At 42.8% G+C, this 25,369-nt stretch overlaps 1 protein-coding gene across 3 annotated transcripts in view; it reads right to left on the minus strand.

The window, feature by feature from the left end:
* Positions 1 to 25,369, minus strand: part of LOC118363952 (ras-GEF domain-containing family member 1C-like) — a 52,704-nt gene continuing 27,335 nt past the window's right edge. For 2 of the 3 annotated variants that reach the window (XM_052488106.1, XM_052488108.1), the window contains exons 2-14: positions 23,230 to 23,459; positions 17,074 to 17,196; positions 16,754 to 16,891; positions 11,821 to 12,045; positions 10,472 to 10,546; positions 10,060 to 10,161; positions 9,435 to 9,537; positions 9,278 to 9,357; positions 6,566 to 6,661; positions 6,370 to 6,465; positions 5,872 to 5,995; positions 5,689 to 5,761; positions 1 to 4,554 (exon numbers count right to left, since the gene is read on the minus strand). In XM_052488106.1, the coding sequence (XP_052344066.1) occupies positions 4,503 to 4,554; positions 5,689 to 5,761; positions 5,872 to 5,995; positions 6,370 to 6,465; positions 6,566 to 6,661; positions 9,278 to 9,357; positions 9,435 to 9,537; positions 10,060 to 10,161; positions 10,472 to 10,546; positions 11,821 to 12,045; positions 16,754 to 16,891; positions 17,074 to 17,196; positions 23,230 to 23,448 (1,506 nt within the window). In that variant the 5' untranslated portion in view covers positions 23,449 to 23,459 and the 3' untranslated portion in view covers positions 1 to 4,502. The remainder of the gene's footprint in view (positions 4,555 to 5,688; positions 5,762 to 5,871; positions 5,996 to 6,369; positions 6,466 to 6,565; positions 6,662 to 9,277; positions 9,358 to 9,434; positions 9,538 to 10,059; positions 10,162 to 10,471; positions 10,547 to 11,820; positions 12,046 to 16,753; positions 16,892 to 17,073; positions 17,197 to 23,229; positions 23,460 to 25,369) is intronic. The other variant, XM_052488109.1, reaches the window with a different exon arrangement.

The following is a 25,369-nucleotide window of genomic DNA, read 5'->3' on the forward strand; positions in this document are numbered from 1 at the left end:
TGCATTTTATTAAAAGCCATTTATTTAAGTCGGCCTCTTTCCAATGTGCTATCGATGGGGCCAGAATCCTGTAAACTGGCCAGTAAACAAAAAAGTATCAATGATCTGCCTGCTTCAGGGTGTCACACACGCAAACACTCTTCACTGAAAACACTGCACTGAAAACTGTTACCTTGGATGCCTCCTGATCCTACAAGACAGTGTGGCATGGCACGGGTGTAGGTAACTGGGCAGGGAAAGTGTTTAGGGGTATGTACCTGTCTTCAGTGTGTTACAGAGAAGAGAGAGAGAGAGAGACAGAGAGAGAGAGACAGAGACACACAGAGATAGAGAGAGAGAGAGAGAGAGAGAGAGAGAGAGAGAGAGAGAGAGAGAGACAGAGACACACAGAGAGAGACAGAGAGAGAGAGACAGAGACACACAGAGATAGAGAGAGACAGAGAGAGAGAGAGACAGAGACACACAGAGATAGAGAGAGACAGAGAGAGAGAGAGTGAACCAGACTGTTGTTAAAATGACAGGGCGATGGGTGCATCACTTGAACACCAATCATATAAAATTGAATCAAACTGTCTCTTAAAAACATGGAATAACACACATCCCTCCCCCACCATATTCCTCCTTTATGATCACCCCCAGGGATCACAACATGTGATTATCCCACAGGACAACAAAGTCATAAACAACAGCAAGTTTCAAGTTAAAAGAACCTGGATAATTGTAACAACTAGTAGTGACAAACTGGCACAACGTTCCCTCTCCAACAGTAGAAAGACAATGGCAGATGTTTTTGGTGAAAGTATCCATTTGATCATTTAGCTCATATTCCAATGGCCTAAAACATCTTCAGTATTTCAGTGGTGGAACCCTACATATAATGCCCCTTTAAAACACTGTCTTTTGCATGACATTTAGCAGACTTCATTTTCAATAGAGGAATAAAATAAAAGAACAACAAAACCATAAATATCTGACAACTGAACATCAGTCAGAGAGAGACTTCTTCCTGGAGACCAGAAAGATGTCAGGGGTACATGGGAAAAGTAGTCCTTTATACACAATCTATACACAGGCCTGGCTCTTGCCATGATTGATTGTTTTGCTGTCGCTTTCATGGCACAATCCATTTTCGCATAGGAGTAGACAATGCTGATATCTCCAGCCCTCCACACCTACAATGTACAGGTAGACTAGATTCAGACATGGAGATGAAAATATCCTGGTTTCATGGTTTCAACAACAGTCTCTCCACTGAGGATGAGAGATTTACATTTGAATAAGAATAAGCCCCTCAACTGAGACCATGCACACATGCACACCCAAACACACACACACGCAGGCACGCACGCACACACACACACACACGTATTTATGTATGTGGAATGATATAATGCAGGATGTATCTCCAGTGGTTCATGGTACTCAGTAGTAGTCATCATCAATACTAGTCTTTAGTAGAAGTCATCAATAGTAGTCTTTAGAAGTAGTCTAGTAAAAGTCATCAATACTAGTCTTTAGTAGAAGTCATCAATATTAGTCTTTAGTAGAAGTCATCAATATTAGTCTTTAGTAGAAGTCATCAATAGTAGTCTTTAGAAGTAGTCTTTAGTATAAGTCATCAATACTAGTCTTTAGTAGAAGTCATCAATAGTAGTCTTTAGAAGTAGTCTAGTAAAAGTCATCAATACTAGTCTTTAGTAGAAGTCATCAATATGAGTCTTTAGTAGAAGTCATCAATAGTAGTCTTTAGTAGAAGTCATCAATAGTAGTCTTTAGAAGTAGTCTAGTAAAAGTCATCAATAGTAGTCTTTAGAAGTAGTCTAGTAAAAGTCATCAATACTAGTCTTTAGTAGAAGTCATCAATATTAGTCTTTAGTAGAAGTCATCAATAGTAGTCTTTAGTAGAAGTCATCAATAGTAGTCTTTAGTAGAAGTCATCAATAGTAGTCTTTAGAAGTAGTCTAGTAAAAGTCATCAATACTAGTCTTTAGTAGAAGTCATCAATATTAGTCTTTAGTAGAAGTCATCAATAGTAGTCTTTAGTAGAAGTCATCAATAGTAGTCTTTAGAAGTAGTCTTTAGTATAAGTCATCAATAGTAGTCTTTAGTAGAAGTCATCAATAGTAGTCTTTAGAAGTAGTCTAGTAAAAGTCATCAATACTAGTCTTTAGTAGAAGTCATCAATATTAGTCTTTAGTAGAAGTCATCAATATTAGTCTTTAGTAGAAGTCATCAATACTAGTCTTTAGTAGAAGTCATCAATATTAGTCTTTAGTAGAAGTCATCAATAGTAGTCTTTAAAAGTAGTCTTTAGTATAAGTCATCAATACTAGTCTTTAGTAGAAGTCATCAATAGTAGTCTTTAGAAGTAGTCTAGTAAAAGTCATCAATACTAGTCTTTAGTAGAAGTCATCAATATTAGTCTTTAGTAGAAGTCATCAATATTAGTCTTTAGTAGAAGTCATCAATAGTAGTCTTTAGAAGTAGTCTTTAGTATAAGTCATCAATAGTAGTCTTTAGTAGAAGTCATCAATAGTAGTCTTTAGAAGTAGTCTAGTAAAAGTCATCAATAGTAGTCTTTAGAAGTAGTCTAGTAAAAGTCATCAATACTAGTCTTTAGTAGAAGTCATCAATAGTAGTCTTTAGTAGAAGTCATCAATAGTAGTCTTTAGTAGAAGTCATCAATAGTAGTCTTTAGTAGAAGTCATCAATAGTAGTCTTTAGTAGAAGTCATCAATACTAGTCTTTAGTAGAAGTCATCAATAGTAGTCTTTAGTAGAAGTCATCAATAGTAGTCTTTAGTAGAAGTCATCAATAGTAGTCTTTAGTAGAAGTCATCAATAGTAGTCTTTAGTAGAAGTCATCAATACTAGTCTTTAGTAGAAGTCATCAATACTAGTCTTTAGTAGAAGTCATCAATAGTAGTCTTTAGTAGAAGTCATCAATACTAGTCTTTAGTAGAAGTCATCAATACTAGTCTTTAGTAGAAGTCATCAATAGTAGTCTTTAGTAGAAGTCATCAATACTAGTCTTTAGTAGAAGTCATCAATAGTAGTCTTTAGTAGAAGTCATCAATAGTAGTCTTTAGAAGTAGTCTTTAGTATAAGTCATCAATAGTAGTCTTTAGTAGAAGTCATCAATAGTAGTCTTTAGAAGTAGTCTAGTAAAAGTCATCAATAGTAGTCTTTAGAAGTAGTCTAGTAAAAGTCATCAATACTAGTCTTTAGTAGAAGTCATCAATACTAGTCTTTAGTAGAAGTCATCAATAGTAGTCTTTAGTAGAAGTCATCAATAGTAGTCTTTAGTAGAAGTCATCAATAGTAGTCTTTAGTAGAAGTCATCAATAGTAGTCTTTAGTAGAAGTCATCAATACTAGTCTTTAGTAGAAGTCATCAATAGTAGTCTTTAGTAGAAGTCATCAATAGTAGTCTTTAGTAGAAGTCATCAATAGTAGTCTTTAGTAGAAGTCATCAATAGTAGTCTTTAGTAGAAGTCATCAATAGTAGTCTTTAGTAGAAGTCATCAATACTAGTCTTTAGTAGAAGTCATCAATACTAGTCTTTAGTAGAAGTCATCAATAGTAGTCTTTAGTAGAAGTCATCAATAGTAGTCTTTAGTAGAAGTCATCAATAGTAGTCTTTAGTAGAAGTCATCAATACTAGTCTTTAGTAGAAGTCATCAATACTAGTCTTTAGTAGAAGTCATCAATAGTAGTCTTTAGAAGTAGTCTTTAGTAGAAGTCATTGATAGTAGTCTTTAGAAGTTGTCTTTAGTAGTAGTCTTTAGAAGTAGTCTTTAGAAGTAGTCTTTAGAAGTTGTCTTTAGAAGTTGTCTTTAGTAGAAGTCATCGATAGTAGTCTTTAGAAGTAGTCTTTAGAAGTAGTCTTTAAAAGTAGTCTTCAGTAGTAGTCTTCAGTAGGAGTCTTTAGAAGTAGTCTTTGGATGTAGTATTCAGTAGTAGTCTTTAGAAGTAGTCTTTAGAAGTAGTCTTCAGTAGTAGTCTTCAGTAGTAGTCTTCAGTAGTGGTCTTTAGAAGGAGTCTTCAGTAGTAGAGGACCAAACACAGTCCGGCAGCTAAGTGGGCAAGCCAGCACCCTTCACATCATAGTTACTCTTACTTTTAAAGGATTCTAACAGTACAATAGAAAACTTACACAAGGCGTTGGAGAGAAAGATGAGAGAGGGAGAGACAAAGAAAGATGATAAAGAGTAAATAAACACCAAGATTGCGGGATTGATCTATCCCTTATTATGTACCCCATTGTACTCCCCCAGTTAGTGTGCATACAGTAGCTTCACTTTTCACTGCTTGTTGACCTTTGTTCTTCCATTGTGTTTTTACTGGTCATGATGTTGATGAATCCTGTTCATCATTATTGTTTCATCACTTCTATACTTCATGTGTAGAAAAACACCTTGGCACCAGCTAGGCTCCTTCACAGTTTGTTTTAGTGCAGTGATTCCACTCCCTCCCTCCATCCCTCGCTGGGCTGGCCTGAGGGTTAGCTGCCATGGTGCTCTTTTAGCTCTTTTGTCTTCACCAGAATATTAGACCTGGAGACAGATAGGAGGGAAAATGTAGGTGGTTTTAACAAGCTAAGACTATGTCACTCATTAGACTACATCACTGACTCATTAGGTTACATCACTGACTCATTAAGTTACATCACTGACTCATTAGGTTACATCACTGACTCATTAGGTTACATCACTGACTCATTAGGTTACATCACTGACTCATTAGATTACATCACTGACTCATTAGGTTACATCACTGGCTCATTAGGCGACATCACTGACTCATTAGGTTACATCACTGACTCATTAGATTACATCACTGACTCATTAGATTACATCACTGACTCATTAGGTTACATCACTGACTCATTAGGTTACATCACTGACTCATTAGATTACATCACTGACTCATTAGGTTACATCACTGACTCATTAGGTTACATCACTGACTCATTAGGTTACATCACTGACTCATTAGGTTACATCACTGACTCATTAGGCTACATCAATGACTCATTAGGTTACATCACTGACTCATTAGATTACATCACTGACTCATTAGGTTACATCACTGACTCATTAGGTTACATCACTGACTCATTAGGTTACATCACTGACTCATTAGGTTACATCACTGACTCATTAGATTACATCACTGACTCATTAGGTTACATCACTGACTCATTAGGTTACATCAATGACTCATTAGGTTACATCACTGACTCATTAGATTACATCACTGACTCATTAGATTACATCACTGACTCATTAGGTTACATCACTGACTCATTAGGTTACATCACTGACTCATTAGGTTACATCACTGACTCATTAGGTTACATCAATGACTCATTAGGTTACATCACTGACTCATTAGATTACATCACTGACTCATTAGGTTACATCACTGACTCATTAGGTTACATCACTGACTCATTAGGTTACATCACTGACTCATTAGGCTACATCACTGATTCATTAGGTTACATCACTGACTTGTTAGGCTACATCACTGACTCATTAGGCTACATCACTGACTCATTAGGTTACATCACTGACTCATTAGGCTACTGACTCATTAGATTACATCACTGATTTATTAGATTACATCACTGACTCATTGGGTTACATCACTGACTCATTATGTTACATCACTGATATCTGTCATACCTGAGTGCTTTCCATCTGTCCTTCTCCACCTGGTTCTCTGGGCTCTCACTCTCATAGGATGCCAGGTAGAGGCCTAGGGATGAAATGAATAAATATATATGATATGTGACTATAATGTTTAACTGTAATGTGTGATTAAATGTTTTTACTTCAAGACTCATGTTAGGTGAGACCGTGTCTTACCGTCCTCACTGAAGATGGGAGCAGTGTGGAGGTAGTGGAGGATGCTCCTGTCTGTCTCAAACGGACACTCTATCTGTTTCCATGTCATAAACTCTCCCACCTGGCGAGCCAATTCCATAAATTTCTGAAAACAAAATAAGAAAGCAGAGAGAGTGAGAGAGAGAGAGAGAGAGAGAGAGAGAGAGAGAGAGAGACAGAGAGAGAGAGAGACAGAGAGACAGAGAGAGAGACAGAGAGAGAGAGAGAGAGAGAGAGAGAGAGAGAGAGAGAGAGAGAGAGAGAGAGAGAGAGAGAGAGAGAGAGAGAGAGAGAGAGAGAGAGAGAGAGAGAGAGAGAGAGAGAGAGAGAGAGAGAGAGAGAGAGAGAGAGAGAGAGAGAGAGAGAGAGAGATTGCTTTAGCAATGTAAACATATTTACCATACCAATAAAGCCATTGGAATTGAATTGAGAGAGTACAATCCACATTTGTACGTATTAGTATGAACTTTTCAGCCTTACCGCAAAATGTACATGGCCGTTGGGCAAGCGGTTGGCACATCCCTCATTCAGGAAGTATATGTCTTTGATCAATAGGCTGAAGAAGGGAATAACAATCTAAGAAAAAGAGAGAGAGAGTTAATGATGTGTGTCCTTGGTTTCAGTGCATGAGTAGGGGTCAGGTAAGGATAGTTACAAAGTGAATGATGGCCTGTACCTTCTCCCTGATGCTATTAGCAGTCTGGGACCTGTGGACGGCTCCCCTAAGTGCTGTTCTGTAGTTGTAGAAGTTTCCAGTAGGGTCCATCTGATGCTGTATAGTAAAATAATATTATTATAGTAAAATAATAATATATTAGTCAAATGAAATAAAAATGTAATTGTCACATGCGCAAAATACAACAGACCTTACCATTAAATGCTTACTTACAAGCCCAGTTATAAGAAAGTAGAGTGAAGAAAATATTTACTAAATAAATTAAAGTAAAAAAAGACAATAAAATAACAATAATGAGGCTATATACAGGGGCAATCATGAGGACCGCCAAAGGAATGGAAGAACCAGAGTTACCTCTGCTTCAGAGGATAAGTTCAATAGAGTTACCTCTGCTACAGAGGATAAGTTCATTAGAGTTACCTCTGCTACAGAGGATAAGTTCAATAGAGTTACCTCTGCTTCAGAGGATAAGTTCATTAGAGTTACCTCTGCTTCAGAGGATAAGTTCAATAGAGTTACCTCTGCTACATAGGATAAGTTCAATAGAGTTACCTCTGCTACAGAGGATAAGTTCAATAGAGTTACCTCTGCTACATAGGATAAGTTCAATAGAGTTACCTCTGTTACAGAGGATAAGTTCAATAGAGTTACCTCTGCTACAGAGGATAAGTTCATTAGAGTTACCTCTGCTTCAGAGGATAAGTTCATTAGAGTTACCTCTGCTTCAGAGGATAAGTTCATTAGAGTTACCTCTGCTACAGAGGATAAGTTCATTAGAGTTACCTCTGCTTCAGAGGATAAGTTCAATAGAGTTACCTCTGCTACAGAGGATAAGTTCATTAGAGTTACCTCTGCTTCAGAGGATAAGTTCAATAGAGTTACCTCTGCTACAGAGGATAAGTTCATTAGAGTTACCTCTGCTTCAGAGGATAAGTTCATTAGAGTTACCTCTGCTACAGAGGATAAGTTCATTAGAGTTACCTCTGCTACAGAGGATAAGTTCATTAGAGTTACCTCTGCTACAGAGGATAAGTTCATTAGAGTTACCTCTGCTACAGAGGATAAGTTCATTAGAGTTACCTCTGCTACAGAGGATAAGTTCATTAGAGTTACCTCTGCTACAGAGGATAAGTTCATTAGAGTTACCTCTGCTACAGAGGATAAGTTCATTAGAGTTACCTCTGCTACAGAGGATAAGTTCATTAGAGTTACTTCTGCTTCAGAGGATAAGTTCAATAGAGTTACCTCTGCTACATAGGATAAGTTCAATAGAGTTACCTCTGCTACAGAGGATAAGTTCATTAGAGTTACTTCTGCTACAGAGGATAAGTTCATTAGAGTTACCTCTGCTACAGAGGATAAGTTCAATAGAGTTACCTCTGCTTCAGAGGATAAGTTCAATAGAGTTACCTCTGCTACATAGGATAAGTTCAATAGAGTTACCTCTGCTACAGAGGATAAGTTCATTAGAGTTACTTCTGCTACAGAGGATAAGTTCATTAGAGTTACCTCTGCTACAGAGGATAAGTTCATTAGAGTTACCTCTGCTACAGAGGATAAGTTCAATAGAGTTACCTCTGCTACAGAGGATAAGTTCATTAGAGTTACCTCTGCTACAGAGGATAAGTTCATTAGAGTTACCTCTGCTTAAGAGGATAAGTTCAATAGAGTTACCTCTGCTGCAGAGGATAAGTTCAATAGAGTTACCTCTGCTACAGAGGATAAGTTCATTAGAATTACCTCTGCTACATAGGATAAGTTCATTAGAGTTACCTCTGCTACAGAGGATAAGTTCATTAGAGTTACCTCTGCTACAGAGGATAAGTTCATTAGAGTTACCTCTGCTACAGAGGATAAGTTCATTAGAGTTACCTCTGCTACAGAGGATAAGTTCATTAGAGTTACCTCTGCTACAGAGGATAAGTTCATTAGAGTTACCTCTGCTACAGAGGATAAGTTCATTAGAGTTACCTCTGCTACAGAGGATAAGGTCATTAGAGTTACCTCTGCTACAGAGGATAAGTTCATTAGAGTTACCTCTGCTGCAGAGGATAAGTTCATTAGGGGTACCAGCCTCAGAAGTTGCAGCCCAAATAAATGCTTAACAGAGTTCAAGTAACAGACACATCTCAACATCAACTGTTCAGAGGAGACTGCATGATTCAGGCCTTCATGGTCGAATTGCTGCAATGAAACGACTACTAAAGGACACCAATAATAAGAAGAGACTTGCTTGGGCCAAGAAACATGAGCAATGGACATTAGACTGGTGGAAATATGTCCTTTGGTCTGATGAGTCCAAATTTGAGATTTTTGTTTCCAACCTCCGTGTCGTTGTGAGACGCAGAGTAGGTGAACGGGAATTTCTGCGTGTGCGGTTCCCGCCGTGAAGCATGGAGGAGGAGGTGTGATGGTGTGGGGTTACTTTGCTGGTATTTATAATTCAAGGCACACTTAAACAGCATGGCTACCACAGCATTCTGCAGCGATACGCCATCCCATCTGGTTTGTGCTTAGTGGGACTATCATTTGTGAGGACAGGACAGTGACCCAAAACACACCTTGAGATGGTTTGGGATGAGTTTAACAATTCATCCCAAACCAAAGAACAATGAACTTTAACAACTACTGTTTAATAATAATAACAACAATGAAATCATACAAATTCTAACAAGGTATATATCTAAGGCTGTGCTGGTTGGCTAGTCTTACCTCCAGGATGAAGAACTTGGCAGTCTTGGCTTTACCCCATGTCTTCTTCAACCGAGACACAGGACTCATATTCATACCAGCTAGAGGAGCAGACACAAGTCAAATATCGGTGTTTTGCCAAATATAGTAGTATTTGGGTCATGTATGATGTACTCACAGATGATGGCCATGAGGGAGTTGAAATTGCCAATGTTGAAGCACTCTCTGGCCACGTCGATGAAGAACTCAATCACCTGGGCTCTCTGTTTCTTCTTAGCAGGCTGAGAGGAGATAGACACAGGCTGCTAGTAGGATATAATGGATGTAAATGACATGCAAAATAATACAGTATTTGTCCCCAGGGCCCGTATCTAGTATCAGTTTTGCCTTTTAGATCATAATGAATAGGATTATATGGAGAGGTTGGGACCTGATCCTTGATCATCACTCCTACTCTGAGACGCTTTGTGGATACAGGCCCTGGTCTGGGAAGAAAGTATCAATGCCTCACAAAAGGGTATAGGAGTGTAGTAATGTTACATGGCCAGCAGGTGACACTAAAGAACCATGAATGAATCATCAACCTCAGTGAGGAAAGACTGGCATAATATAATATATCATAATACATGCCATTTAGCAGACGTTTTTATCCGAAGGGACTTACAGTCATGCATGCATACATGCTTACATATGGGTGGCCACGGGAATCAAACCCACAGCGCTTACATCACAAACACCATGCTCTACCAAATGAGCAATACGGGACCAGAACGAAGAGAATAACGTGAATTTACGTCATTTACCATACAGATCTCAGTAGCTACCAGGTAGCACAGCCTGTTGAACCACCTGACATAAGCCTCCAGGTTAGTGGTCTTCTTCTTCTGCTCACTGAAACACGGCTGCTGGGACACAAACACAGAATACTGCAAATCAGGACCAGACAGGGCCTCTCTCTCTCTCTCTCTCTCTCTCTCTCTCTCTCTCTCTCTCTCTCTCTCTCTCTCTCTCTCTCGCTCTGTCCTTTCTGTCATTCTCTCTGTCTCTCTTTTCCCTCTCTCTCTCTCTCTCTCTCTCTCTCTCTCTCTCTCTCTCTCTCTCTCTCTCTCTCTCTCTCTCTCTCTTTTCAAAAAGTAAACAAATGATTTACACAACGGTGTACTATAATGTTATTCCCACTGAAAAGGTTTTGATATGCAGTATATTATACTATACCTGAGTGCTATCTAGTGGGTCTTTCTGAACAAAGGCTTGGACAAACTCCTCAGGACCGATATAACTGAGATGTTCCTGAAACAGAGAGAGCAGAGTAGAGCTACATGGCCGTGCATATTAACTAGATTCATCTCAGTAATAGAAGCCAAGCAATACAGGAAGTCATGAATCATTGAGAAATCTCACATTCCATTAAAGCAACAGCTGAACCCTGGTATGCACAGGCTAAGCAACGCAAATCAAAAATACACAAACATAAGAAAACACACATACTATGTCACTGTTGTTATATCAACAAAGAGAATCACCCACAGCTACAGTACATCTTCACCCACAGATTGACCCAAACTCTGAAAGGAATGCAGCTAAGAGATCTGTCACAAATCTGTCCCAACATTTAGTGGGAGCCCAAAGTAAGCCGCTTCCCCTTCCCTCACCCTGTGTGTGTGTGTGTGTGTGTGTGTGTGTGTGTGTGTGTGTGTGTGTGTGTGTGTGTGTGTGTGTGTGTGTGTGTGTGTGTGTGTGCATGTGTGTGTGTGCGTGCGTGCGTGCGTGCGTGTGTGTGTGTGTGTGTGTGTGTAAAGCTGTCAGGTCATATACATCAACTGGATGTATTCCCTTAAAGGCACCAGGCAAACCACTGACTTTGAGATGATGTCGCGCTTTTCAGACCAGGATACACGCTTACTCAGGCCTACGGAGGATGGCCCTAGAGCTAACAGAGGACCATTCAAAGCCTGTTAATTAGCTGTAGGCTAGAGCTAACAGAGGACCATTCAAAGCCTGTTACTCCGCTGTAGGCTAGAGCTAACAGAGGACCATTCAAAGCCTGTTACTCAGCTGTAGGCTAAAGCTAACAGAGGACCATTCAAAGCCTGTTACTCAGCTGTAGGCTAGAGCTAACAGAGGACCATTCAAAGTATGTTACTCAGCTGTAGGCTAAAGCTAACAGAGGACCATTCAAAGCCTGTTAATTAGCTGTAGGCTAAAGCTAACAGAGGACCATTCAAAGCTAATACAGCTGGTAATCAAGCAAATGTTAGAACTAAATATCCCCTGGTTTGTTTGGAAGATTTAGGTGCTCCATCTCTCTCTCTCTCTTTCTCTCTCTGTCTTGATTCTCCAATTAATTTCTGTGTCTATTCCTTTCTCCCCTCTGCGTCCTCTCTCTCTTATTGTCATTTATCTCTCATAGTCTTTCTCTGTCTTTGCCTGTTTGCCTTCCTCTTCCCTCCCCCTCTCTCCTCTTCTCATCATCTCTCCCTCCGATCACACCCTTATCTCATTCTCTTTCATCTCCTCTCTCTCCTTTCATTCCTTCCTCACATTCTTCCTACCACTCTTCTTACCAGTTCCACATGGGTCAGTTGCTGTGCCAGTGTGTATGGGTCATTGCAGATAGACAGTATATCCTTCTGGATAGGTGGAGGCTTGGTCTTGAAGCCCACCAGCTTGTCTGAGATTGAGGAGACTGAGGAGGCATTCACTTTGACAATGCTCTCCTCTCCCTGGGCGATGGCTGCCAGCTTCTGGTTCAGTGTCTGCAAAACCTGGTTCAGTGTCTTCCAATACGCCTGGAAAGGAAATATATACTTTAGAATGATTAGACAACTAATAATAATCATGATCAACACCATCATTATCATTCTCACCCTCCTCATCATCATCACCACAATCATCATAACGACCACTGTCAAACGCTCCCTAAAACACTTCAGCGAGCAGGCCTTTCTAATTGACCTGGCCCGTGTATCCTAGAAGGATATTGACCTCATCCCGTCAGTAGAGGATGCCTGGTTGCTCTTCAAAAGCACTTTCCTCTCCATCTTATATAAGCATGCCCCATTCAAAAAATGTAGAACTAAGAACAGATGTAGCCCTTGGTTCACACCAGACTTGACTGCCCTTGAACAGCACAAAAACATCCTGTGGCGTTCTGCATTAGCATCGAATAGCCCCCGCAACTTTTCAGGGAAGTCAGGAACCAATATACTCAGTCAGTTAGTCAGTTCAAACAGAAATTTGCTTCCTGTAACACTAATTCAAAAAAGGTCTGGGACACTGTAAAGTCCATGGAGAATAAGAGCACCTCCTCCCAGCTGCCCACTGCACTGAGGATAGGAAACACTGTCACCACCGATAAATCTATGATCATTTCAATAATATTTTTTCCACGGCTGGCCATGCTTTCCACCTGGCTACCCCTACCCCTTCCAACATCTCAGCACCCCCTGCAGCAACCCCCGCACTTCTCCTTCACCCAAATCCAGAAAGCTGATGTTCTGAAAGAACTGCAAAATCTGGATCCCTACAAATCAGCTGAGCTAGACAATCTGGACCCTCTCTTTCTAAAATAATCTGCAGAAATGGTTGCAACCCCTATTACTAGCCTATACAACCTATCTTTCGTATCGTCTGAGATCCCCAAACACTCTAGACCCAAACTTTTATAGACCTATATCCATCTTGCCCTAACTTTCTACATTTTTCGAAAGCCAAGTTAATAAACAGATCACCGGCCATTTTGAATCCCACCGTACCTTCTCCACTATGCAATCTGGTTTCCGAGCTGGTCATGGGTGCACCTCAGCTCAAGGTCCTAAACAATATCATAACCACCATCGATAAAATACAGTACTGTGCAGCAGTCTTCATCGACTTGGCCAAGGCCTTGGACTCTGTCAATCACCATATTCTTATTGGCAGACTCAATAGCCTTGGCTTCTGAAATGACTGCCTTGGCTGGTTCATCAACTACTTCTCAGATAGAGTTCAGTGTGTCAAATCGGAGGGCCTGTTGTGCGGACCTCTGGCAGTCTCTATGGGGGTGCCACAGGGCTCAATTCTCGGGCCGACTCTTTTCTCTGTATATATCAATGATGTCGCTCTTGCTGCTGGTGATTCTCTGATCCACCTCTATGCAGATGACACCATTCTGTATACATCTGGCCCTTCTTTGGACACTGTGCTAACAAACTTCCAAATGAGCTTCAACGCCATACAACAGTCATTCCGTGGCCTCCAACTGCTTTTAAATGCAAGTAAAACTAAGTGCATGCTCTTCAACCGATTGCTGCCCGCACCCTCCCGCCCGACTAGCATCACTACTCTGGACGGTTCTGACCTATAATATGTGGACAACTACAAATACCTAGGTGTCTGGTTAGACTGTAAACTCTCCTTCCAGACTCATATTCGGCATCTCCAATCCAAAATTAAATCTAAAATCGGCTTCCAATTCCGCAACAAAGCATCCTTCACTCATGCTGCCAAACATACCCTCGTAAAACTGACTATCCTACCGATCTTTGACTTCAGCGATGTCATTTACAAAATAGCCCCAAACACTCTACTCAGCAAACTGGATGTAGTCTTTCTCAGTGCCATCCGTTTTGTCACCAAAGCCCCATATACTACCCACCACTCCGACCTGTATGCTCTCGTTGGCTGGCCCTCACTACATATCCGTCGCAAACCCACTGGCTCCAGGTCATCTATAAGTCTCTGCTAGGTAAAGCCCCTCCTTATCTCAGCTCACTGGTCACCATAGCAACACCCACACGCAGCACGTGCTCCAGCAGGTATATTTCACTGGTCATCCCCAAAGCCAAAACTTCCTTTGGCCACCTTTCCTTCCAGTTCTCCGCTGCCAATGACTGGAACGAATTGCAAAAATCTCTGAAGCTAGAGTCTTATATCTCCCTCTCTAACTTTAAGCATCAGCTATCAGAGCAGCTTACCTGTACCAGCCAATCTGTAAATATCACACCTCATCCCCAAATGATTACTTACCCTCTTGCTCTTTTGCACCCCAGTATCTCTACTTGCAAATCATCATCTGCACATCTATCATTTATCATCTCCACTCCATTAATGCTAAATTGTAATTATTTTCACCTCTAGGGCCTATTTATTGCCTACCTACCTACCCTTCTACATTTGCACACACTGTACATAGATTTTTGTATTGTGTTATTGACTGTACTTTTGTTTTTGTGTAACTGTGTTGTTGTGTTTGTCGCACTTCTTCGCTTTATCTTGGACAGGTCGCAGTTGTAAATGAGAACTTGTTCTCAACTGGCCTACCTGGTTAAATAAAGTTTAAATAAATAAAATAAATAATCAGCATTATCACCATCACCGCAATCATCATCATCATCACCATCACAATCATCACCCCCAATATCATCAGCATTCTCCTCCTCATCATCATCACAATCAACATCATAATCATCACCCTCATCATCTCTCCAGACTACATCCCTCTCCTTCACAGTTTTACACCCCTCTTTCACACCATCGTGCGCGTGCGAGCATGTGTCCCTTTTCATCTGTGTGTGTGAGTGTGTGTTGTGTTCCCCACAGTGTGTGTGTGTGTGTGTGTGTGTGTGTGTGTGTGTGTGTGTGTGTGTGTGTGTGTGTGTGTGTGTGTGTGTGTGTGTGTCCATCCCCCGCTGAGCTGTGTGGCTGTAAGGCTGGTGGTTGGGGCTGGTAGGTCGAGTCTCAGTAAATCACCCATAGCGTGTCATAAATGACCTGAAGCCAGAACACTGCCTGGGCCCTGCTCTGCAACCACAAATAGCTGCAAATTCATCACCATCACCCTCCTCTTGCTCTCTCTCCATCCCTCTTCTTCCTTCTTCGCATCTACCCCCTTTCATCCTACTCCACTTCCCCTCCCTGCTCTTCCTCCCCTTCCTGCTCTCCCTTTTCCATCCCTCTCTACCTCCCCCTCATCCCCATGCCCCCCTAATCCTTCATCATCATCCATTTCTTTCTCTCTCTTTCCTTGAGGCTGCAGAGCCAATGCAAGAACCCCTCGTCGCTCTTTCTATTCTCTCTCTCTCCCTCTCAATTTCAATTTAAGGGCTTTATTGGAAAGGGAAACAACTGTTAACCTCTCAAGTGAAGAATCACTTTCTTTAAGGTGGTTGTAGAATTTAAAGTCTCTTTTCTGGATTTTGATAATTTTGTGGGCAGTGAGCACATAGCCTGTCTCCTCTTGAGAGCCAGGTCTGCCTACAGCGACCTTTCTCAATAGCAAGACTATGCTCACTGAGTCTGTAAATAGTCAAAGATTTCCTTGATTTCCTTGATTTCCTTGATTGTTTTCCTTTTTGTTTTCTCTTGATTAGGTTGGGTCTAATTGTGTTGCTGTCCTAGGGCTCTGTAGGGTGTGTTTGTGAACAGAGCCCCAGGACCAGATTTCTTAGGGGACTCTTCTCCAGATTCATCTCTCTGTCGGTGATGGCTTGTTCATGGCTTGTTTGGGAATCGCTTCCTTTTAGGTGGTTGTAGAATTTAACGGCTCTATTCTGGATTTGGTTCATTAGCGGGTATCGGCCTAATTCTGCTCTGCATGCATTACTTGGTGTTTTACGTTGTACATGGAGTCTCAATTTGGTGTTTGTCCCATTTCAATTTGGTGTTTGTCCCTCATAATGGGTTCAAGAACTGATTCAAGTATTTTTAGTGTATAGTGTAAGTGATTCGTCATAGTGAAGGCGTAGATCCAGGTTTTCTGGGTCTGTATCTTTTTGGTTGGATAGGTTAATCATTTTATTCCTTGGGTTTTTGCATTCTTCATCAAACTATTTTTCGTTGTTGTTTATTTTCTTATAGGGGTGTTAGTGGGCTGACTGTGAACGCTCTGAGAGACTCTGGGTTGAGGTCAGTGATAAAGTATTCTACAGTACTACTCCCAAGGGATGAGCTGTAGGTGTACCTACCATAGGAGTCGCCTCGAAGCCTACCATTGACTATGGACAGACCCAGCGTGCGACAGAGCTGCAGGAGTTGTGACCCATCTCTCTCTCTCCTTCTCTCTCTCTCTCCCTCTCCCTCCTCTCTCTCTTCTCTCACCCCCTCTCCCTCTCCGTCGCTCTCTCTCTCTTTCTCCTTCCTCTCTCTCCCTCTCTCTCTCTCTTTCATTCTTTCTCTCACCCTCCTCTCTCTCTCCCTCTCTCTCTCCGTTCTCTCGCGCGCTCTCTCCCTCCTCTCTCGCTCTTTCTCCCTCTCCTCTCTCCTCTCTCTCTCCTCTCTCTCTCTCTCTCTCTCTCTCTCTCTCTCTCTCTCTCTCCCTCCCTCCCTCTCTCTCTCTCTCTCGTTCTTTCTCTACTCTTTTCTCTCCCCCTATCCCGCTCTCTCCTGTAATGCAGTAGAAGAGGAATGCATAACATTGCACTGTTTTGTACATTCAGAGTGCCACACCCATTCACCCGACTGAGTCTCCTTTCTGAGAGTATGGATGGTAGCCTCTCATACTCCCTCCCTCCCTCTCACCTCATCACAGGGTGCTATCCTGTGGATGATATCTTTGAAAAGGCCCACCATCTTCTCCTCTCTGAAGTCTGTGGGAAACGTCTCTGTCCACTCAGTCAGCAGCTGCAGGATCTTGGGACCAAACTTCCTCACTTTAGCCTGTGAGTAGACACAGTCAGAGTCACTGGGATGGAAAGTTTGGGTTTGTGTGTGTGTGTGTGTGTGTGTGTGTGTGTGTGTGTGTGTGTGTGTGTGTGTGTGTGTGTGTGTGTGTGTGTGTGTGTGTGTGTGTGTGTGTGTGTGTGTGTGTGTGTGTGTGTGTGTGTGTAAGCAGTGCTGACCGTGTCCATTGGACTCTGGTCCAACTGTTGTTGTTTGATGCAGGTGTCACAGAGTCTGGCCAGCAGCTCAGGAGGAGAGATGAACAGACGAGCACACAGCAGGAACGTAAACACATAGGCTTTCTGTGGAGGGAGACAATGGGTTAAACACATAGGCTTTCTGTGGAGGGAAACAATGGGTTAAACACATAGGCTTTCTGTGGAGGGAGACAATGGGTTAAACACATAGGCTTTCTGTGGAGGGAGACAATGGGGTAAACACATAGGCTTTCTGTGGAGGGAAACAATGGGTTAAACACATAGGCTTTCTGTGGAGGGAAACAATGGGTTAAACACATAGGCTTTCTGTGGAGGGAGACAATGGGTTAAACACATAGGCTTTCTGTGGAGGGAAACAATGGGTTAAATACATAGGCTTTCCATGGAGGGAAACAATGGGTTAAACACATAGGCTTTCTGTGGAGGGAAACAATGGGTTAAACACATAGGCTTTCTGTGGAGGGAGACAATGGGTTAAACACATAGGCTTTCTGTGGAGGCAGACAATGGGTTAAACACATAGGCTTTCTGTGGAGGGAAACAATGGGTTAAATACATAGGCTTTCCATGGAGGGAAACAATGGGTTAAACACATAGGCTTTCTGTGGAGGGAAACAATGGGTTAAACACATAGGCTTTCTGTGGAGGGAAACAATGGGTTAAACACATAGGCTTTCTGTGGAGGGAAACAATGGGTTAAACACATAGGCTTTCCATGGAGGGAGACAATGGGTTAAACACATAGGCTTTCTGTGGAGGGAAACAATGGGTTAGACACATAGGCTTTCTGTGGAGGGAGACAATGGGTTAAACACACAGGCTTTCTGTGGAGGGAGACAATGGGTTAAACACATAGGCTTTCTGTGGAGGGAGACAATGGGTTAAACACATAGGCTTTCCATGGAGGGAAACAATGGGTTAAACACATAGGCTTTCTGTGGGGGGAAACAATGGGTTAAACATGTAGGCTTTCCATGGAGGGAAACAATGGGTTAAATACATAGGCTTTCTGTGGAGGGAGACAATGGGTTAAACACATAGGCTTTCTGTGGAGGGAGACAATGGGTTAAACACATAGGCTTTCTGTGGAGGGAAACAATGGGTTAAACACATAGGCTTTCCGTGGAGGGAAACAATGGGTTAAACACATAGGCTTTCTGTGGAGGGAAACAATGGGTTAAACACATAGGCTTTCTGTGGAGGGAGACAGTGGGTTAAACACATAGGCTTTCTGTGGAGGGAGACAATGGGTTAAACACATAGGCTTTCTGTGGAGGGAGACAATGGGTTAAACACATAGGCTTTCTGTGGAGGGAAACAATGGGTTAAACACATAGGCTTTCTGTGGGGGGAAACAATGGGTTAAACACATAGGCTTTCCATGGAGGGAAACAATGGGTTAAACACATAGGCTTTCTGTGGAGGGAAACAATGGGTTAAACACATAGGCTTTCTGTGGAGGGAAACAATGGGTTAAACACATAGGCTTTCCATGGAGGGAAACAATGGGTTAAACACGTAGGCTTTCAGTGGAGGGAAACAATGGGTTAAACACATAGGCTTTCTGTGGAGGGAGACAATGGGTTAAACACATAGGCTTTCTGTGGAGGGAGACAATGGGTTAAACACATAGGCTTTCTGTGGAGGGAGACAATGGGTTAAACACATAGGCTTTCTATGGAGGGAAACAATGGGTTAAACACTTAGGCTTTCTGTGGGGGAAACAATGGGTTAAACATGTAGGCTTTCCATGGAGGGAAACAATGGGTTAAACACAAAGGCTTTCCATGGAGGGAAACAATGGGTTAAACACATAGGCTTTCTGTGGGGGGAAACAATGGGTTAAACACATAGGCTTTCTGTGGAGGGAAACAATGGGTTAAACATGTAGGCTTTCCATGGAGGGAAACAATGGGTTAAATACATAGGCTTTCCATGGAGGGAAACAATGGGTTAAACACATAGGCTTTCTGTGGAGGGAAACAATGGGTTAAACACATAGGCTTTCTGTGGAGGGAAACAATGGGTTAAACACATAGGCTTTCTGTGGAGGGAGACAATGGGTTAAACACATAGGCTTTCTGTGGAGGGAAACAATGGGTTAAACACATAGGCTTTCTGTGGAGGGAAACAATGGGTTAAACACATAGGCTTTCCATGGAGGGAAACAATGGGTTAAACACATAGGCTTTCTGTGGGGGGAAACAATGGGTTAAACATGTAGGCTTTCCATGGAGGGAAACAATGGGTTAAATACATAGGCTTTCCATGGAGGGAAACAATGGGTTAAACACATAGGCTTTCTGTGGAGGGAAACAATGGGTTAAACACATAGGCTTTCTGTGGAGGGAAACAATGGGTTAAACACATAGGCTTTCTGTGGAGGGAAACAATGGGTTAAACACTTAGGCTTTCTGTGGAGGGAAACAATGGGTTAAACACATAGGCTTTCTGTGGAGGGAAACAATGGGTTAAACACATAGGCTTTCTGTGGAGGGAGACAATGGGTTAAACACATAGGCTTTCTGTGGAGGGAGACAATGGGTTAAACACATAGGCTTTCTGTGGAGGGAAACAATGGGTTAAACACATAGGCTTTCTGTGGAGGGAAACAATGGGTTAAACACATAGGCTTTCCATGGAGGGAAACAATGGGTTAAACACGTAGGCTTTCTGTGGAGGGAAACAATGGGTTAAACACATAGGCTTTCTGTGGAGGGAGACAATGGGTTAAACACATAGGCTTTCTGTGGAGGGAGACAATGGGTTAAACACATAGGCTTTCTGTGGAGGGAGACAATGGGTTAAACACATAGGCTTTCTATGGAGGGAAACAATGGGTTAAACACATAGGCTTTCTGTGGGGGGAAACAATGGGTTAAACATGTAGGCTTTCCATGGAGGGAAACAATGGGTTAAACACATAGGCTTTCCATGGAGGGAAACAATGGGTTAAACACATAGGCTTTCTGTGGGGGGAAACAATGGGTTAAACACATAGGCTTTCTGTGGAGGGAAACAATGGGTTAAACATGTAGGCTTTCCATGGAGGGAAACAATGGGTTAAATACATAGGCTTTCCATGGAGGGAAACAATGGGTTAAACACATAGGCTTTCTGTGGAGGGAAACAATGGGTTAAACACATAGGCTTTCTGTGGAGGGAAACAATGGGTTAAACACATAGGCTTTCTGTGGAGGGAGACAATGGGTTAAACACATAGGCTTTCTGTGGAGGGAAACAATGGGTTAAACACATAGGCTTTCTGTGGAGGGAAACAATGGGTTAAACACATAGGCTTTCTGTGGAGGGAGACAATGGGTTAAACACATAGGCTTTCTGTGGAGGGAAACAATGGGTTAAACACATAGGCTTTCTGTGGAGGGAAACAATGGGTTAAATACATAGGCTTTCCATGGAGGGAAACAATGGGTTAAACACATAGGCTTTCTGTGGAGGGAAACAATGGGTTAAACACATAGGCTTTATGTGGAGGGAAACAATGGGTTAAACACATAGGCTTTCTGTGGAGGGAAACAATGGGTTAAACACATAGGCTTTCTGTGGAGGGAAACAATGGGTTAAACACATAGGCTTTCTGTGGAGGGAAACAATGGGTTAAACACATAGGCTTTCTGTGGAGGGAGACAATGGGTTAAACACATAGGCTTTCTGTGGAGGGAGACAATGGGTTAAACACATAGGCTTTCTGTGGAGGGAAACAATGGGTTAAACACATAGGCTTTCTGTGGAGGGAAACAATGGGTTAAACACATAGGCTTTCCATGGAGGGAAACAATGGGTTAAACACGTAGGCTTTCTGTGGAGGGAAACAATGGGTTAAACACATAGGCTTTCTGTGGAGGGAGACAATGGGTTAAACACATAGGCTTTCTGTGGAGGGAGACAATGGGTTAAACACATAGGCTTTCTGTGGAGGGAGACAATGGGTTAAACACATAGGCTTTCTATGGAGGGAAACAATGGGTTAAACACATAGGCTTTCTGTGGGGGGAAACAATGGGTTAAACATGTAGGCTTTCCATGGAGGGAAACAATGGGTTAAACACATAGGCTTTCCATGGAGGGAAACAATGGGTTAAACACATAGGCTTTCTGTGGGGGGAAACAATGGGTTAAACACATAGGCTTTCTGTGGAGGGAAACAATGGGTTAAACATGTAGGCTTTCCATGGAGGGAAACAATGGGTTAAATACATAGGCTTTCCATGGAGGGAAACAATGGGTTAAACACATAGGCTTTCTGTGGAGGGAAACAATGGGTTAAACACATAGGCTTTCTGTGGAGGGAAACAATGGGTTAAACACATAGGCTTTCTGTGGAGGGAAACAATGGGTTAAACACATAGGCTTTCTGTGGAGGGAAACAATGGGTTAAACACATAGGCTTTCTGTGGAGGGAAACAATGGGTTAAACACATAGGCTTTCCATGGAGGGAAACAATGGGTTAAACACATAGGCTTTCTGTGGGGGGAAACAATGGGTTAAACATGTAGGCTTTCCATGGAGGGAAACAATGGGTTAAATACATAGGCTTTCCATGGAGGGAAACAATGGGTTAAACACATAGGCTTTCTGTGGAGGGAAACAATGGGTTAAACACATAGGCTTTCTGTGGAGGGAAACAATGGGTTAAACACATAGGCTTTCTGTGGAGGGAAACAATGGGTTAAACACATAGGCTTTCTGTGGAGGGAAACAATGGGTTAAACACATAGGCTTTCTGTGGAGGGAAACAATGGGTTAACACATAGGCTTTCTGTGGAGGGAGACAATGGGTTAAACACATAGGCTTTCTGTGGAGGGAAACAATGGGTTAAACACATAGGCTTTCTGTGGAGGGAAACAATGGGTTAACACATAGGCTTTCTGTGGAGGGAGACAATGGGTTAAACACATAGGCTTTCTGTGGAGGGAAACAATGGGTTAAACACATAGGCTTTCTGTGGAGGGAGACAATGGGTTAAACACATAGGCTTTCTGTGGAGGGAAACAATGGGTTAAACACATAGGCTTTCTGTGGAGGGAAACAATGGGTTAAACACATAGGCTTTCTGTGGGGGAAACAATGGGTTAAACACATAGGCTTTCTGTGGAGGGAAACAATGGGTTAAACACATAGGCTTTCTGTGGAGGGAAACAATGGGTTAAACACATAGGCTTTCTGTGGAGGGAGACAATGGGTTAAACACATAGGCTTTCTGTGGAGGGAAACAATGGGTTAAACACATAGGCTTTCTGTGGAGGGAAACAATGGGTTAAACACATAGGCTTTCTGTGGAGGGAAACAATGGGTTAAACACATAGGCTTTCTGTGGGGGGAAACAATGGGTTAAACACATAGGCTTTCTGTGGAGGGAAACAATGGGTTAAACACATAGGCTTTCTGTGGAGGGAGACAATGGGTTAAACACATAGGCTTTCTGTGGAGGGAGACAATGGGTTAAACACATAGGCTTTCTGTGGAGGGAAACAATGGGTTAAACACATAGGCTTTCTGTGGAGGGAGACAATGGGTTAAACACATAGGCTTTCTGTGGAGGGAGACAATGGGTTAAACACATAGGCTTTCTGTGGAGGGAGACAATGGGTTAAACACATAGGCTTTCCATGGAGGGAAACAATGGGTTAAACACATAGGCTTTCTGTGGAGGGAGACAATGGGTTAAACACATAGGCTTTCCATGGAGGGAAACAATGGGTTAAACACATAGGCTTTCTGTGGAGGGAGACAATGGGTTAAACACATAGGCTTTCTGTGGAGGGAAACAATGGGTTAAACACATAGGCTTTCTGTGGAGGGAAACAATGGGTTAAACACATAGGCTTTCTGTGGAGGGAGACAATGGGTTAAACACATAGGCTTTCCATGGAGGGAAACAATGGGTTAAATACATAGGCTTTCTGTGGAGGGAAACAATGGGTTAAACACATAGGCTTTCTGTGGAGGGAAACAATGGGTTAAACACATAGGCTTTCTGTGGAGGGAAACAATGGGTTAAACACATCCAGTATTTCCATTTTCATTAACATTATATTCCTACTACTATTTATACTGCTGAGGCTGGGGCCACTACAACCAGTGTAGTGTTTACCTCTGGGTAGTAGTCTGTGGTGGGCACTAGGTGCTGGATGAGAGTGTCCAGAGAGGCGGAGGTAATGGGGGGTCCGTCGGCCACGCAAGCCCCAGGTCCTCTGGCCTCCTGGGGGCCCTCCTCCTCAGGGTCAGCCTCAGAGCAGGTGGAGGCCAGGTGGGGGCTGAAGCCACTGGGGGTGAACATGGTGCCTGCTGCTGGGAACACAGTCTGGGGCATTCCTCTCCTGGCTGGGATGGACAGACAGAGAGATACATTCAGCAGGCTAGCTGTTTACCCTCTCAGAGCGTTATCTCAAGTTCAGTCTCCACTACACACTCATTCCATCCCAGTGACTTTACAACCTGCCAGCCACAGCCTCCGTTGTTGGGGGAAATGGAACCCCCAGCAGGCCGTCTCGAATGACGATGCAATACAAGAGGGGAAATGTGTGTCATACTGTCGCCGTCGAGACCTTTGCCGTAAGAAAGTGTTCTGTTTCCTCTCTCCCTAACCCTTATCTCTCTCCCTAACCCTTATCTCTCTCTCTCTACCCCTCATCTCTCTCTCTATGTACCCCTGGTCTCTCTCTCTACCACTCATTCCTCTCCCTAACCCTTATCTCTCTCCCTAACCCTTATCTCTCTCTCTACCCCTCATCTCTCTCTCTATGTACCCCTGGTCTCTCTCTCTACCACTCATTCCTCTCCCTAACCCTTATCTCTCTCCCTAACCCTTATCTCTCTCTCTACCCCTCATCTCTCTCTCTATGTACCCCTGGTCTCTCTCTCTACCACTCATTCCTCTCCCTAACCCTTATCTCTCTCCCTAACCCTTATCTCTCTCCCTAACCCTCATCTCTCTCCCTAACCCTTATCTCTCTCCCTAACCCATATCTCTCTCCCTAACCCTTATCTCTCTCCCTACCCCTCATTCCTCTCCCTAACCCTTATCTCTCTCCCTAACCCTTATCTCTCTCTCTACCCCTCATCTCTCTCTCTATGTACCCCTGGTCTCTCTCTCTACCACTCATTCCTCTCCCTAACCCTTATCTCTCTCCCTAACCCTTATCTCTCTCCCTAACCCTCATCTCCCTCTCTAACCCTTATCTCTCTCCCTACCCCTCATCTCTCTCCCTAATCCTTATCTCTCTCTCTACCCCTCATCTCTCTCTCTATGTACCCCTGGTCTCTCTCTCTACCACTCATTCCTCTCCCTAACCCTTATCTCTCTCCCTAACCCTTATCTCTCTCCCTAACCCTATCTCTCTCCCTAACCCTTATCTCTCTCCCTACCCCTCATCTCTCTCCCTAACCTTATCTCTCTCCCTAACCTTATCTCTCTCCCTAATCCTTATCTCTCTCTCTACCCCTCATCTCTCTCTCTATGTACACCTGGTCTCTCTCTCTACCACTCATTCCTCTCTCTACCCCTCATCTCTCTCTCTCTACCCCTCATCTCTCTCCCTAACCCTCATATCTCTCCCTAAACCTCATCTCTCTCTCCCTAACCCTTATCTCTCTCCCTAACCCTTATCTCTCTCCCTAACCCTTATCTCTCTCTCTACCCCTCATCTCTCTCTCTCTGTACCCCTGGTCTCTCTCTCTACCACTCATTCCTCTCTCTACCCCTCATCTCTCTCTCTCTACCCCTCATCTCTCTCCCTAACCCTTATCTCTCTCCCTAAACCTCATCTCTCTCCCTAACCCTTATCTCTCTCCCTAACCCTTATCTCTCTCCCTAACCCTTATCTCTCTCTCTACCCCTCATCTCTCTCTCTCTGTACCCCTGGTCTCTCTCTCTACCACTCATTCCTCTCTCTGCCCCTCATCTCTCCCTCTCTCTCTACCCCTCATCTCTCTCTCTACCCCTCACCTCTCTCTCTCTACCTCTCATCTATCTCTCTCTACCCCTCATCCCTCTCTCTCTCTACCCCTCATCCCTCTCTCTCTACCCCTCATCTCTCTCTACCCCTCATCCCTCTCTCTCTACCCCTCATCCCTCTCTCTACCCCTCATCTGGATCTCAAGACATCACTCTCTATATTTTAGTTTTTTACCCAAAGTCGACCTTTAAAGTAACTGCTCAGTGTTTCCAGAGTTCTATGAAATATGACCTTAATTAATTCCATTATGATTGAAATTGTAATTAAGTATGTTAA

Source organism: Oncorhynchus keta, chromosome 30, assembly GCF_023373465.1.
Source record: "Oncorhynchus keta strain PuntledgeMale-10-30-2019 chromosome 30, Oket_V2, whole genome shotgun sequence".
NCBI lineage: Eukaryota > Metazoa > Chordata > Actinopteri > Salmoniformes > Salmonidae > Oncorhynchus > Oncorhynchus keta.